Source organism: Labrus bergylta, chromosome 14 (genome assembly GCF_963930695.1).
Source record: "Labrus bergylta chromosome 14, fLabBer1.1, whole genome shotgun sequence".
NCBI classification, from domain to species: Eukaryota; Metazoa; Chordata; class Actinopteri; order Labriformes; family Labridae; genus Labrus; species Labrus bergylta.
In genome coordinates, this window is record NC_089208.1 from 159,239 (window position 1) to 174,354 (window position 15,116).

At 41.8% G+C, this 15,116-nt stretch overlaps 1 protein-coding gene across 2 annotated transcripts; it reads right to left on the reverse strand.

Moving 5' to 3' along the window:
• Positions 1 to 5,027: 5,027 nt before the first annotated feature.
• LOC110002342 (heterogeneous nuclear ribonucleoprotein A/B) lies at positions 5,028 to 13,409 on the reverse strand. 2 transcript variants are annotated; one of them, XM_020657945.3, is made up of 9 exons: positions 13,252 to 13,409; positions 11,212 to 11,501; positions 10,909 to 11,077; positions 9,814 to 9,972; positions 9,562 to 9,693; positions 9,139 to 9,250; positions 8,208 to 8,354; positions 7,016 to 7,109; positions 5,028 to 6,006 (listed from the first exon to the last, which is right to left on the reverse strand). In XM_020657945.3, exons 2-8 carry the CDS (start codon positions 11,475 to 11,477, stop codon positions 7,036 to 7,038), a joined length of 1,059 nt encoding a protein of 352 aa, XP_020513601.1. In that variant the 5' UTR covers positions 11,478 to 11,501; positions 13,252 to 13,409; the 3' UTR covers positions 5,028 to 6,006; positions 7,016 to 7,035. The 2 variants fall into 2 exon arrangements, with proteins under 2 accessions (XP_020513601.1, XP_065819111.1); XM_065963039.1 differs by lacking the exon at positions 7,016 to 7,109.
• Positions 13,410 to 15,116: the final 1,707 nt, after the last annotated feature.

Genomic DNA, 15,116 nt, shown 5'->3' on the forward strand with positions numbered 1-15,116 from the left:
GCAGGTTGTTGTCAGCACACCAGGCGGCCAGATGCTGTACCTCCTCCCTGTAGGCCGTGTCATCGTTGTTGCTGATGAGGCCAATCACCGCTGTATCGTCCGCAAACTTGATGATGGTGTTGGATCCATGTACAGGTCTGCAGTCGTGGGTGAAGAGGGAGTAGAGGAATGGGCTCAGCACACAGCCCTGTGGTACGCCTGTGTTGAGTGTGATGGTGGTGGAGCAGGTGTGTCCTGACCTAACATACTGGGGTCTGTTGGTCAGAAAGTCCATTATCCAGTGACGGAGGGAGGTGTTGAAGCCCAGGTCTCCGAGTTTAGTGTTTAACTTGGAGGGGATGACAGAGTTGAATGCTGAGCTAAAATCAACAAACAGCATTCGTGCGTATGTGTTGTTATTGTCCAGATGAGTGAGCACAGAGTGCAGCGCAGTGGAGACTGCATCCTCTGTACTCCTATTGCTGCGGTAGGCAAACTGGAATGGGTCCAGTGTGGGTGGGAGGCAGTTTTTCAGGTGTGCTAGGACCAGTCGCTCAAAGCACTTCATTATGATGGGTGTGAGTGCCACAGGGCGGTAGTCGTTCAGGCCTGTCGGGCTGGAGTGTTTCGGCACTGGGACAATGGAGGTGGCTTTGAAGCATGCTGGCACAGCTGCTTGGGCGAGGGACAGGTTGAAGATGTCCGTAAAAACCCCAGTGAGCTGCTCCGCACATGCTCTAAGCACGCGCCCGGGGGTGCCGTCTGGACCAGCAGCCTTTCGAACGTTGATCCGGCTCAGTGCAGCGTGGACGTCTGTGGAGGTGAGTGAGAGGGGCTGGTTGTCTGCAGGAGGTCTGGTCGTGGTCTGTGTCTCTCTGTTGTCTCTATCGAAACGAGCATAAAAGTGATTTAGCTCGTTCAGGAAGGAGACATCTGTGGTTATCGGGGTGGAGTTTCTGGGTTTATAGTCACTGATGGCCTGGATGCCCTGCCACATGCGTCTGGGGTCGGAGTTGGAGAAGTGTTCCTCTACCTTCAGCTTGTAGCAGTGCTTGGCCTTGATGATGCCCCTCCTCAGGTTTGCCCTGGATACGCTGTAGGCCATTGCATCATCTGATCTGAAGGCGGTGTTGCGGGCCTTCAGCAGGAGACGCACCTCCTTGTTCATCCATGGCTTCTGATTTGGGTACGTGGTGATCTGCTTCCATGTTGTAACACTGTCGATGGTGGTGTTGATATAATCCAGCACAGAAGAAGTGTAGGTGTCAATGTCTGTGTGAGAGCCCGAGGTAGCCTGCGAAGCAAACATACTCCAGTCTGTGTGATGGAACTTGTCCTGAAGTACAGAGTCTGTCCCCGCTGGCCACACTTTAATCGTTGTTACTGATGGCTTCACACGTTGGATGAGTGGGGAGTACTTGGGGATGAGGAACAAAGAAAGGTGGTCTGACTGTCCCAGGTGGGGGAGGGGGGTCGTGGTGTAGGCTCCTGCGATGTTTGTGTAAACATGGTCCAGAGTTTTGTTTCCTCTTGTATTGCAGGAAACATGCTGGTGAAATTTAGGGAGCACTGTCTTTAAGTTTGAGTGATTAAAATCACCTGCAACTATAAATGCAGCCTCCGGGTGAGCAGTCTGTTGTTTACTGATAGCTGTGTAAAGTTCCTTCATGGCAGCTTTAGCATCGGCATCAGGGGGGATGTAGGCTGCAGTTACAATAGTGGAGCTGAGCTCCCTTGGCTGATAGAAAGGTCTACATTTAACAATGAGAAACTCTATGTTAGCTGAGCAGTGTCTTCCAATAATGACAGAGTCTGTGCACCAAGCTTTGTTAATATAAATGCACAGCCCTCCTCCTCTGGTCTTACCGGAGTCCTCTGCTGTTCTGTCTGCTCGGTGTGTGTGGCGACCGGCTAGCTTGATAGCATCGTCCGGTACTCCGTTGTTTAGCCATGTTTCCGTGAAGATCATGACATTACAGTCCATAATTCTCTTGCTGTGGATGATGCGAAGTCGTAACTCGTCCATTTTGTTCACCAAAGACCGCACATTAGCGAGGAAAATGCTGGGTAACGGGAGACGGTGCGGTGTTAGACATGAAGTGTGTAAGCTAAAAAATATTCCATATCAGCTCTAACTTACTGTTCCAGTGTCTTCTGCTGTCCCCGTGTTTGTGACGTGTGTCTCTCTTCAATCCAGAATAATTCCTAACTGGAGAACTGCTGTTTTTTTATAATAAGACACTTGTTATTGCAGCTGTTGAGACAGTTTAGAAGAAGAGTAAACAAGTTATTGAAAATGATATATGTCTATTTACAGCATATCTAACTGCATTAACTATAACAATATACAGTTATAAGATAAAATAACAACAGATACATTTTTACAATTATACAACACCTCATACTTACCGTAAAGATTCATCAATGCACAGACGTTTATTTATTCTGTCATATATTTAGTTGTGTTTATCATTGTGTATAATAAAATATTGTGAAGGCATTTCTGTTTTGCTGTCTTTTCTTGATATTGGAAGTGAAAATAAACTCACTTAATTTACTCAGGGACTCTTCTTGTACATTTCAGGTCATTTTCATTTACATGATATCAATTTAATGTAACCTGAAGCATCTTTTATGAAGAATTTGTTTATAGACAAGACATAGTTTATTATAACTATTACATTTAATAGTAACATTATTTAATCTTATCTTTCCTCATGATTTGTTCCACAACAGGTGGATGCATTTCACTTTCTTATGTACAATGTAATGAATCATTCTGGTCCAAATATTGGATTTCTTTTTGGGGGTCGAGCTGGATTTGAACCTGCTCAAACCTGAAGCGCCTCCGGTTCGTGGATTTGTCCTCTACAGCTGGAGATACTGTCCACTATACTAACGAGGAAGTGGTGAAAAACACGTGACCAAAAACCATCCAATCAGTGTGCTCCTTACATTCTGAAGGACACACAAAATTGATGGGTTGTATTTACAGTCTATGGCTGTTGTGAGTCAAAATATACGACCCATAGAAAATGCACACACCGAAACACTTCACACTTTGAATTTAAGAATTTATAAAGCGAAAAGTAAGAACTAAAAGGTGACATGTTGAAATAAAATTTCCAAAAAAAAAGGTTCAAATTTGGAGAATAAACACAAAATGTGGAGGAAATGCTTACTCCTCGTCCTCTTTTTTCCTCTCGTTCTCTTTCTCCTGTAGACGGATTATTTCTCTTAATTTTTCTGTTAATTTCATGGACAAACTTTGGTTTTCACAGCAGGAAAGCAAACACAGGTGGTACGACAAGAAGACTGAGGCCTGCGTAATAAGTGAGCCCATAAAGGACTTTACAGATTACACTAACTACCTGAAGTTTGCTTATATTGTCTCAAATTCTTTGAGATTAAATGTGACAGAGGGCGCCCTCTGGTGGTTCACTTCAGAATTGAGGAGTGCACCTGGTCTTGCCTGAAGGTGTTTTTTGAGCCGAGGATGAACGATAAGAGTCAACACGCAGCTTCAGTCAGTGAAATTCAAAGTCCGTCTTCTATCACCTGAAGATGATATCAACAATAAGAGGATTTATGTCGCAGCAGGACCTGGAAAACGTGTCCATGCTTTAATCTTAAATACTCACCTGGCTGTACATACCGTGCTCAGATCTCCTTTATCTCCCTGGAAACAATCACATACCTGAACTAGACTTTGTGTGTAAAAAGCTGTTTGTGTTTTGGATGTCTGGGGTCCCCAGAGTTTTGTGAAGTCGGGTCAAAGGCCAAAAAAAGGTTGGGAACTACTGGTTCAGGTCCCAAATACATCAGTGACCTTCTGATTATATATGAACCATCCAGACCGCTCAGGTCGTCTGGTACAGGTTCTGCTTCCTGTGTCCAGAGTCAGACCCAAACATGGAGAAGCATTCAGTGTCTATGCTCCTTATATCTTTAATTTGCCTAAAGGATCATCCTTCATTGTAATGAACATTTGTAGTCGTGTCTCTGACTCATGATTGTAAATTATTTCACGGTTAGAATTGTGTTTAATTATTTACTTATTAAACACTGATTGTATTCTGATTGTTGTGTGCATGAGGTTTAATGAAGTTCTCTAATCTACTCTACTCAAACACCGGCTTTGTTTAAATTAAATAATTATGTCTCTAAGCTGGTGTGATCGTAGCTTCGTTTGGTGGTGCAACTTTACGGTCAGTTCAATTGTTTTGATTTCATTGAATGTCTTTAAAATCTGGATCTCCCACATTGTCTTTTTTTTAATGCAGATTTTATACATTTTAATGTTTCCTGTCTTTGTGTTGTGCGTGTCGAGATATCAGTAACAAAGGAGCGTCCAAGAGGGTGGCTTAGCCCCCCTTTAAAATCTGATTGTCCACTCCAGATGCCGCCCCAAAAATCCTACACTGTGATTGGCTCTTTGGCCTGTCAGAGGTGGGACTTGCTTGCAGTAAACTAACTGGCAACATCCCGGGACCAAGACGTTACCAATTAATGTTGTTTTTCATAAGTTGGATTGTGCAGGACTTGGAATGCAACAGAAATATATGTGTCATGTTTCCACTCTCTGGTGATAAAGTAGATGCGAGTGGTGAAAAGGTAAATCAGTGCATATCACACCTCAGACTGACCCATGCACGGGTCCGAGCTCCAGTTGGGTCACCAGTCAACAAAAAGTCTTGACCCTCCCCTGGATGCACAGACTCAAAGTATTTCCAGAGGTAGGGTTAAAAACATTTGAAGCAGAAAGTGAATCTCCGTGTTCGTCGGTTTCACCTCCAGGATGCGTCGACGTCAAACAGCTGTGGATCCTGAGGCCTCGTCTAGTTTCCGTCCTTCTGATTTCAGGATGCACGTGCTTTACGGACAAGTTGAGGAACGGGACGGCGTAAAAGAGTGACTAGAAACCCTCGTATTCAAGAACCTGACATTTTAGGAAATCGGTTGTTGATTTAAGTTACCGCAGCGCTTCTGCGTTTAGGGACTTGATCACATTTTAACAGTAACATTAATCATTAGAAATACACAGATCCTTACAAACCAGAATGTTTATTACTAATAAATTGCCAGAGACACTATCTGAGGAGACTCCAGGGACCTGAAGTCAGACCAGAGAGAAAAAAAAAAACAAAAACAAAAAAACAAACAACCTAAGCAGACATCTTAACTTCAGAGCAGTTATTTCTAAAAACCAGCGAAAGAACACAAACTAACGAGCATGAAAACTTAACAAATTTAAAAAATAAAAAAAAAGGTGGAGATTTAACAGGGAGTCCACATTTTACGCGTCGTCTTTATCATGTTTTCCCTCTTACATCCCACACTCCCTGCAAAACGCCCTGAAAGGAAGAAGCTTGCAGACCATCGTTTCAGTTTTCAGGATCATTAACTACTTAAAATTATCACTTGATTCCACATAAAGACGGGGGGGGGGGGGGGGGGGACCAATTAATTCATGTGTGGGCATGGTGAACACAATTTAGTGATGGAGACAACTTCTCATAATTTTACACATTACCGGATTGTGTGGCTGCAAAAAGCCAAGAAATTAATGTTGAAAATTAAATTTAATCCTCAACATTTGTTTCACTCTTCAACCCCAGAACCTGGAAACTCAACAGAAAAAAAAAAGTTACTGAAAACTGTTTTTATTTGTCAAAAAAAGCTCCTTTACAGCGCCAAGATTTTCAAGCTGTAAAGCCAGCAAACATGTAAAATACAAGCCTTACAATACATTAGAATCAAAACAGGTACCAAAAAGTACAGTAAAAATTACACTTCCATCGATGGAAATGTGGAAGGGAAGGGGGAAAAAAAAAAACAACAAAACAAAAACAAAAAAACACCAAAGGGGAAAAAGTAAAACCTAAAAATGAAGAGGATAAAAAAAAAAGAAAAGGAAAAAAGTTACATTTCAGATGTTTTCTGTACAAATGGTCTTCTGTCATAAAAGAGGTCGAGTCATGCCCAGTGTGTCCGTCCAGCTGGTGGTCTCACGGGATCACTGGAGGTCTGAGGGAGGAACCAAATGAAAAAAACTCAGTCACTTCTCCTGCACAGAATCGCTTTGTCTGAATCTTTCTATAAAAATCTGTTGATTTTTACGACCCCTCGTCTTCAGGAACTGATGTCAAGTAAGAGAAGCGATTAGCCGTTAGCCGCCTACTGGGAATACTTTGTGTAAGTGATTGAAATAGTCCTTTATTTTTGAAGAGATCTGACAGATTGATCTAATATCAGTCCATTATTGAACCAATTTACACAGTACTGTCTGCGCCCATCGACGTCACCAATCAAACTAGAGCCTGACCGATTCATCACAAACACAATAATATCAGCCGATGTTAGCATATCCGGTGTCTCTGTATCCGCTATTTTATCGCAGATATTACTCGATTCTTACCCTAAATAAATAAATACATATATATACACACACACACACACACACTATAACAAGCATAATCACTCTGCAGAGTGTGAAGCGGTGACGCACGTACATGCACTCTCCAGCTGAGTGACCGTCTTGTCTTTGTTGTAAATCTTTTCCACAAGTGTTTATAACTCCATCTGAGGGATGGACGCAATAAATGTTTATATGTAGCTAACAAAGATATCGGCTGATGTATCGGTATCAGGTATCAGGGAGTGAGAAAACCTCTCACCAGTATTGCTTGTGGTGACAGAAACTATGACTGAAAACGTTTCCTTTAGCGTGCACAGTAGGGAGGGTCTCTCGCCCGACAGGTGGGAGTTTTAATAAGTGTGTGAAGTCCCGTTAAGAGTTATAAATATCTCTGTTAGGAACATGTGGCTGAAGGCCGGGTAGCCCTTTGGGTTTGTGTAGTTTGTGAAGAAGTGGGAGAGTCAGACCCCTGTGTTTCTATCGGTTTCAATGATTGGATATAGTTGGTGTCTTCTATGTATTGGATATGAACGTTCAGACGGACTGGCTCTAAACGTTTAACTCCGCCCTCTGCTCACACAGATCATGAATGTATGCAAAGGAGGGTAATGATCATACCTTGAACTACCACGTGATCATCAGTATGGCTTGTAGTTGATCTGATGTTGCCCCCGTCGAGGGGTTTTACCGTAGCTGGCATTGCCTTGGTCTGCTGTACAGAGGGGACAGACAGGTTCACATTCAGTCAGTTAGTCCGTCAGCATGCAGCAAAGACAGCAGAGTTTAAATCTCCAGACCCCCCCCCCCCGGGACCTGACTCAAGAGCTACAGGAGCGTACTACTGAACACAGAGGGACTCGTACAGAAACAAGTGGAACGTCGTGGGCCTGTGTGAGGGGGGAAAGGGGGTGGGGCTTGACGTGATCGTAATCTGGTGATGTTGGTACGTAGGACATCAAACGGCCAAACTGTAAAGAAAAAAGATCCTGCACACTTCTCTTGCTAAGCATCAACAATAATTACATATCAGTAAAGTGCTGCTTACCCAAGTTTGAATTAGGGTTAGGCTTAAAAAAAGGTAAACAAGTCGTGACTTCTGCTGCTTTAAGACAGTCGGCTTAAAAAGAACAATGTGACTGCAAAAAATGTTTGAGGACAATGTTCTTGAAACTGGCCGGCTGTTGTCAAATGTATTTCCACTTCCTAACAGGCAGAAGATTAAAGCGTCACTCTCCCACATAAAGGATGTTTTTATCATCCCATCTGAAGCGGTGGCACAGAGACATGGTCAGCTCAGCACGGCGACTAGCAGGGTTAGAGTTAAACATCTTTACAACTACAAACGTGTAAAGAAGCAGCATGTGTGGTGAGTTTCAAACAGGTTACCAGCTGGAAGCCCGTCATGAAACAGTCTGCATGAGGTCGTACATTATTCCTAACATAACTTATTTAAAAAGGAGATTTATTAAACTCACTTTAATATATTAGCGTTGCGAGATGTGTAGCTCAAAACAACCCGTAGTTATGTGAAACTGGCGTCACTTAAATCCCTCATTTCAGCCTCTGCCTGGACCCTCCTCTGATTGGCCGGCTCTGTTTTCAGTGAGTGTCTGGGTCGGGACTCCTACAACAACTGTGTATCTTGTGTTTTTGGTACGGACATCTCAACATGTGTGTGCGTTTTGAAAAATATGGATCAGATGAACAGATCTCCTTAAAGGTTGCTATGGAAACGCCTCCAACTCGTGCTTGGTTTTGAAATTATCCACGACGATCTGGTCCCATGTGATCCACTAACATGTGAACTTACTGTAATCATATCCGGCACCATATCCGTAATAACCAGATGCGTAGTCGTAGTTGCCGTAGCCGCTGTATCCTCCGTAGCCGTAGCCTTGGTTACCATAGCCCTGGTTCCAGTAGTTTCCGTATCCCTGGTTCCAGCCCTGGCTCTGACCTGGGACATACAGGGTTCACATGAGGGATATTTCTCACACATTAAACATCTCTACTTTCCCCTGTATATGTAAAAACTAACCTTTGACCTTTACCATGATGTCAGACACACTTTGTCAAGTGGTGATATTTCATTATGTGTATTTATCATCAGCTGGTGGTTACGAGTGAAAACAATCAGGCTCCTGCACATCTCGCTTTATGAAGACACATTTATTTGACCTGATGAAGGTCGGTTAGCCTGAAATGTTGTTCTATCAAATGAATGTCAACATAAACCTTTAAGTTTTACCCTCCTCCGACACACCTGTCATACATTCAGGTGTGCACAGTTTTTGTCCTGAAACCTGATTGCAGTACTCTGAAGCTGCAAACTTTAAATCTGGTACAGGGCGCTGTGTTGGGTCAGAAGCCATAGCCCATAAATGCACGCTCCGTTCTGTGTCTGCCATCTCAGCTGCAGCCAACGCACAAACATGCGTACGCTAAATGAACAGCCTGCACTGGTGTTCTGGTAGACCACGGCAAACAGAAAGACTTTCATTGTTTTTAAAGTTGACGTCCCTGATGGTTCACGTTAACCTAACTGATGGTTTTATTATTCAAATAACTGAGGAAGATTGGGACACATGTTGAGATTCATTTTGATTTGCTGTCAATCAGAAACCATCCAATCAGTGATCCATCGCTTTGTGATCCATCGCTTTGTGATCCATCGCTTCACTGATAAGAAACTTCACATTGCCTCCTGCGTTTAACCAGAACGCTTCAGATGCTCCTCTTACCTCCACGGCCTCCTCTGCCTCCTCTTCCTCCGCCGTAACCGCCACCACCACGTCCCCCTCCGTACTGCTGCTGCTGGTAAACCTCCTTTGGCTGGGCGATCTTCAGCTCACACTATGAAGAGGAAACAAACAAAACATTTAAAAAACTCAGAGGGGCTGCACAATAAATTCTTAGAAACCTCTCGCAGAAGTCAGAGCTCAAGTGAAATCATGCGAGGAATGTAATCGCATTTTAGTCATTAATTGATGGTCATAGATCGGTATGTTGCATGAACACATGTCAGTAGTGATGTATATCTGTTGTCACTGAGCAAGTGGAGGGACATCTTGTGCACATTAAGATGTGACAGTGATATGATTCGAGTGTTTTCACGGCAGCAGAGAGCAGATGTGACAGACTTGTTAAGTGTCAAGTGTAGTTACCCTGCCGCCCTGGATGCTGTGGAACTTCTTCTCCAGACACTTCTTGACGCTGGCTTCGTCTTTGTATGTGATGAAGATGAAACCCCTCCTTTTCTTTGATTTAGGGTCGATGGGGAGTTCGATGGTTTCGATCTAAGAGGAGCAGAAAAGACAGATGGTTTAGAGAGAAAAGCAGCGACGTCTTGTTTCACATGAGTAAAAATGGTTTCCACATGAAGGGGGCCAGGCAATCTTTTCCCCCTCGAAATGCACCTCTCCAAAAGCCCCGAAGTATTCCCTGATGGCTTCCTCAGTCGCCTCAGGGTTCAAACCCCCGACAAAGATCTTCTTGACAGGCTCCTTCTTCATGGCCATCGCCCTCTTGGGGTCGATCGTACGTCCGTCGAGACCATGTTCCTTCTGTGCCAGGACCTGTAGACGCACATATGTGTTAGGTTAAAACTGTTACCATAGTTACTGCTAGTGATCTAAACCTGTGCAAACTTTCTACAACAGTTTGGAAACTATTAACAGCAGGCAGCAAAATCCAATCATTCTTTCAAGAAGACTACTTTAAGTGTTTACTTACTACGATAACTACAGATGTCACAACAAGAGGAGCCTTCAACTTTTTAATATTCATTTTTTGAGGCTTTTATTAGAGAGTGAGGACATTAGATAACAGTCAGAAATCAGGGAAGCGAGAGGGAGAATGGAAACTGACATGACGGGTAAAGGAGCCACAGGTTGGATTCTAAACCTGGACTGCCAACTAACGAGGACTACAGCCTCCATGCATGGAGCACATACACTAACCGCTAGGCTACATGCGCCCCTAAACCTCAATTTATAAACAGGTAGTCTAGCTTTTGAAAAATGCTAGAAATACACTGCCTACAAATTATATTAATTTAAAATATCTGGGATTTTCAGCAAGAACAAACACTGTTTACTTTCTAAAGAGTTGGCACCATCGGGTAAGGGGGTTAGAGAAGACTTGGGGTCTCTGCCAGAACTCATGCACACCCCAATTTGTCTTTTCTGGAACCTTTTGACCACAATCTTATCGTTTTTATATGGAGCAGTCTCACACTAATGCATCGATTAGATCAATTCACAAAAATGTGCACGTTTGTAGTAGTAGTTGTGTTTCTGCCCCGTCTAAGTCCTGCAGAACTTAAGATGTATCTACAATTGAGTAGCGTTTATATGCCGTTTTGTACGATGCTGCTAGAGTTACCCATCAAGGATAACGTCCCTGCTTGATACAAATTAGCAGCTCTGCCTCATCTTCACATATGAACCCTGATGACCAGTCTGACATTAACAGGTATGAGGTAACCACAGTGGGTAACCACAGTGACTCACCTTGTCGACGCTGGAGGAGTCCTTGAAGAGAACGAAGCCGAAGCCTCGTGATCGGCCGGTGTTGGAGTCTATCTTGATGGTGCAGTCCAACACCTCGCCGAATTTACTGAAGTAATCCTTCAGGTCCTTTTTACTCGTGTCCCAGCTGAGGCCGCCCACAAACATTTTTCTGAAAACACAAAATCATATTATTTCTTCCTTCGCTGTAATCAAACACCTTAAAATAATTAAGCTTTTTAGCACATGCATCACTCTTCCATATCAGGACACGAAACACTGACCGGTCCTAAAATAAGACCTCACCCTGCATCCTCCTCGCCCTTGCTGGCATCAATCTTGCCGCCATCGGTGCCATTGTCTGTGCCTTCCTGGCTTTCGTCACCCGCCATCAGCTCTTGTTCCTGCTCCTGGTCCTGCTCCTGCTCAAGCTCCTGATCCTGCTCACACTCCTGCTCCAACTCCTGCTCCAGCTCTTGCTCCTGCTCCAGCTCGGCTCCGTTCTGGTCCTCCTCTCCCTCGTTTCCGTTCTGGTCTGATGTTTCCATGAGGAGTGTCTCAGCATCTGCCATTCTGACGGTGGGTTCTACAAGAGACTAAAATAGGAGCAGAAAAAACACGGGGGGGGGGGGGGGGTGAGTCAAGTGAAACAATAACCTGCAGCAAATAATGAAACAGAGCACAGACTGTTTGTGTTAGAATGGATAAACAATCAACACCTTTGGTTTACGATGTTTGGATTCATAACGACTACAAAACTTATTTAACATGTTGAAATGTTGGGTTTACATCCAAACTGGATGTAAACCCGGTTATCCTGTCTTTGCTTACAAAACATTCTGATTCTACAATTCACTGAGCAGACTCTTTTATCCAAAGCGACGTACATCAGAGAGTAAGAACAACACAAGCAAGGATCTAGAAAAAAGGGAACAATGTGAGTAAGAGCAAACGATCAGCTTTGAGTCTGATTGGACACACAGGTGCTGACAGGAAGTGACCAGAGGCAAAGCACAACATTGAGGGCAGTTCTTGAGAGCTCTAATCAGTATAGAAACCATCTTATAAGTCGTCGTTATCAAACAAAAACCATCGTGCAGTCGAAGCAGCAGCTGCCCTCAATCCTTCAATTTAACTGTGAAAAACTGCTTTTTGGATTCAAGAGAGATATATACACAAATATATATATACACACAAATATATATATACACAAATATATATATATATATATATATATATATATACACAAATATAAATTATATATACACAAATATAAATTATATATATATACACAAATATAAATTATATATACACAAATATAAATTATATATACACACAAATATAAATTATATATACACACAAATATAAATTATATATACACACAAATATAAATAATATATACACAAATATAAATATAAATATACAGTTAGGATAACAGAGTCCACTTACTGTTAAAGCAGTTTCATTTGTTATTCTAGAAGTTAACTTTCATTTTCTAATTTTATTTCCTTTTTTACAGAAAACGATGTTGTTGTTGTTGTTGTTGTTGTTGTTGTTAACACAAAGGGTTGTTTTCGTTTCTCCTGATTTTCAAATAAACAATAAAAATATAAAAATAAAAATAAAGTAAAATGGCTAAAAAACAAAACAAACATATTTATATAAAAACCTGTAAAAAGTTTAATGAAAAGGTAAAAGTTGTTTTTAGAGTGAAAGTAAAAAAGAGTTTAAACAATAAGGAAGCTAACAGCTAAGCTAACAGGCTAACAGGCTACAGCGAAGCTAACAGGCTACAGCGAAGCTAACAGGCTACAGCGAAGCTAACAGGCTACAGCGAAGCTAACAGGCTACATCGTTATTTCAGCACATTGAGGAAGACTCTGGCAGATGAATGATGTTCCTCTGGGAGGATTGGTCGCAGGAACTTGTGGACAGGTGGAGGTGAAGTGATCGTGACCTTGTTGTTCACACAAAGAGAGAGGAGGGAAACATGCTAACATGCTAACATGCTAACACGCTGCAGAGCGCGCGGCGCCTCGCGGGGACACGAGGCCTCAGAGACACAAAGAGACTCCGAACCGGATCAGAACCAGCACCTAGCAGCACACACGACACGGTGCCACTAACACCGACACATCTTAAACACACATTGTTTCACTTATTTCACTTATTTGTTGTTAGCTCGATGAACCGCGTTAGCATGTCGAGCTAACACTGCGGCTAAGACGCAGCTAGCGCCAATTAAACATTAAAGACACATTAAAGATAAACTAATATCTGCACTTTCAGGAGCATCTCAGTGTTAAAGCGAAAACTTAAAGACAGAAACTACAAACCGGTTCTTACTTTTAGAGGGAAAAAGCAGAGACGCCGATTCGCTGCTCAAAATGGACACTCTCCAAATTCGCCGCTAACTCGTGGCACAATATATAGGACCGGATGTGACCCAGCGCTGAGTGACGTCGTAAAGACAACGCCTCTGATTGGACTACTAGACCAGCAGTGTGAATGAAGACTTCTTGTAATTGGTGGATCGGGTTGGCGCACTGATGGTAAGCAAATACAGCCAGCCAGATTGTGATTCCTGCTTCCGGTCTCTCCGCTCTTTTATAAACTTCGTTTCATAATCAAAAGTGATTTCTCTAAAACATTCACCGTCACAATCAAACAATCAAACAATCACACTTTAAAAGTGAAAAATTAATAATAACGCAATTATATCAATCAAAACAAACACATGTAGATTTCTGTAACTCAGATTACGTTTATTATCTTAACAAAGATTTAAACATTAAAACATTAAAACATTTAAACATTAAAACATTAAAACATTTAAACATTAAAACATTAAAACATTTAAACATTTAAACATTAAAACATTTAAACATTAAAACATTAAAACATTTAAACATTAAAACATTAAAACATTTAAACATTTAAACATTTAAACATTAAAACATTTAAACATTAAAACATTAAAACATTTAAACATTAAAACATTTAAACATTTAAACATTTAAACATTTAAACATTTAAACATTTAAACATTTACTGGTTGACTATTGAGCCCCAGACACACAAAACTTAAACAGATTTTTAATAAACATTTATTTATTTTTAATAGTATGTGTGTAAACAAACATATTAGAACACATTTAGGCTTTTTTATGTTTATTATTGTGGAAAAAGGCTTTGACGACATTTCTGCACAATGGACGGCAAGTTTTTTGTTTTGGATTTGACGATGGCCCGTGTTCAATATATCTAAATACACTACATGTTTTTTATTGATCACCACATTTCAGACAACCCCATTTGAATCCTATGTAACCCCACACATGGTCTTTTGAGACAAACAAAAGTAAACATGTTTTTAATCCAGATTAGACCTCCGACTCTTCTTCTTTTGTTGTTTTCTTTTGTTCCTTTGTTCTTTAAGACATACTTCGTCTGTAGCAGAGTGTTTGGGATGTGATTATTTGTGACAGCCAGACTTTGATTTGAAATAAAGTGTAATAACAAAGGTTTTATTTCATAATATTATATTTGTCTGAATGCTTAATAAATTACTTTAAATTGTTTTTCTGAAAAAAAGGACTTGCAGGATTGCAACAAAGATGGATGCTGACTTGTACATTTTTGTGATTTCATTTATGATCTTTTTGTCCTCGCTCCAGCTTTTGTCTGATGTATAATTTATATTATCATTTCTTCTACATCACCCTGGGAGCTCCAGAGCTCTTTTGTCTTGTAGGTTCCTCTGGATCGCTGGTGGGACGGCCTGCTGCGATGAACCCCTGAACTTAAAACATGTTCCTTCAGATCACTCAAAAGGGAAAACTTTTTTTTACAAAACCTTTGAAAATTCTCAGTTTCAACAGTTGATATGTCTTTGTGCTATTTTCAATTACAAGTGCAGTTTCAATGTTTCTCATATCAACATATTGTGTTTCTGAAAACATCCTCACCAGTGGAATCGATCACAGGCTCTCCCCTCCACACACACACAGCTCACGCTCTGTTCAGGTGGAGACACCACAGGCACAGAAAGCATCTCCACCCTCGAGGGCCGCTTCCACAACAGCTTGTTCCCTGGCACTGACTGAACCCCCCCCCCCCCCCCCCCACACACACACACACACACACACACTCTGTGATGGACAGTTCACTTCACAGTAAATGAAAAGGTGCAAAAACAACAACGACAGGGA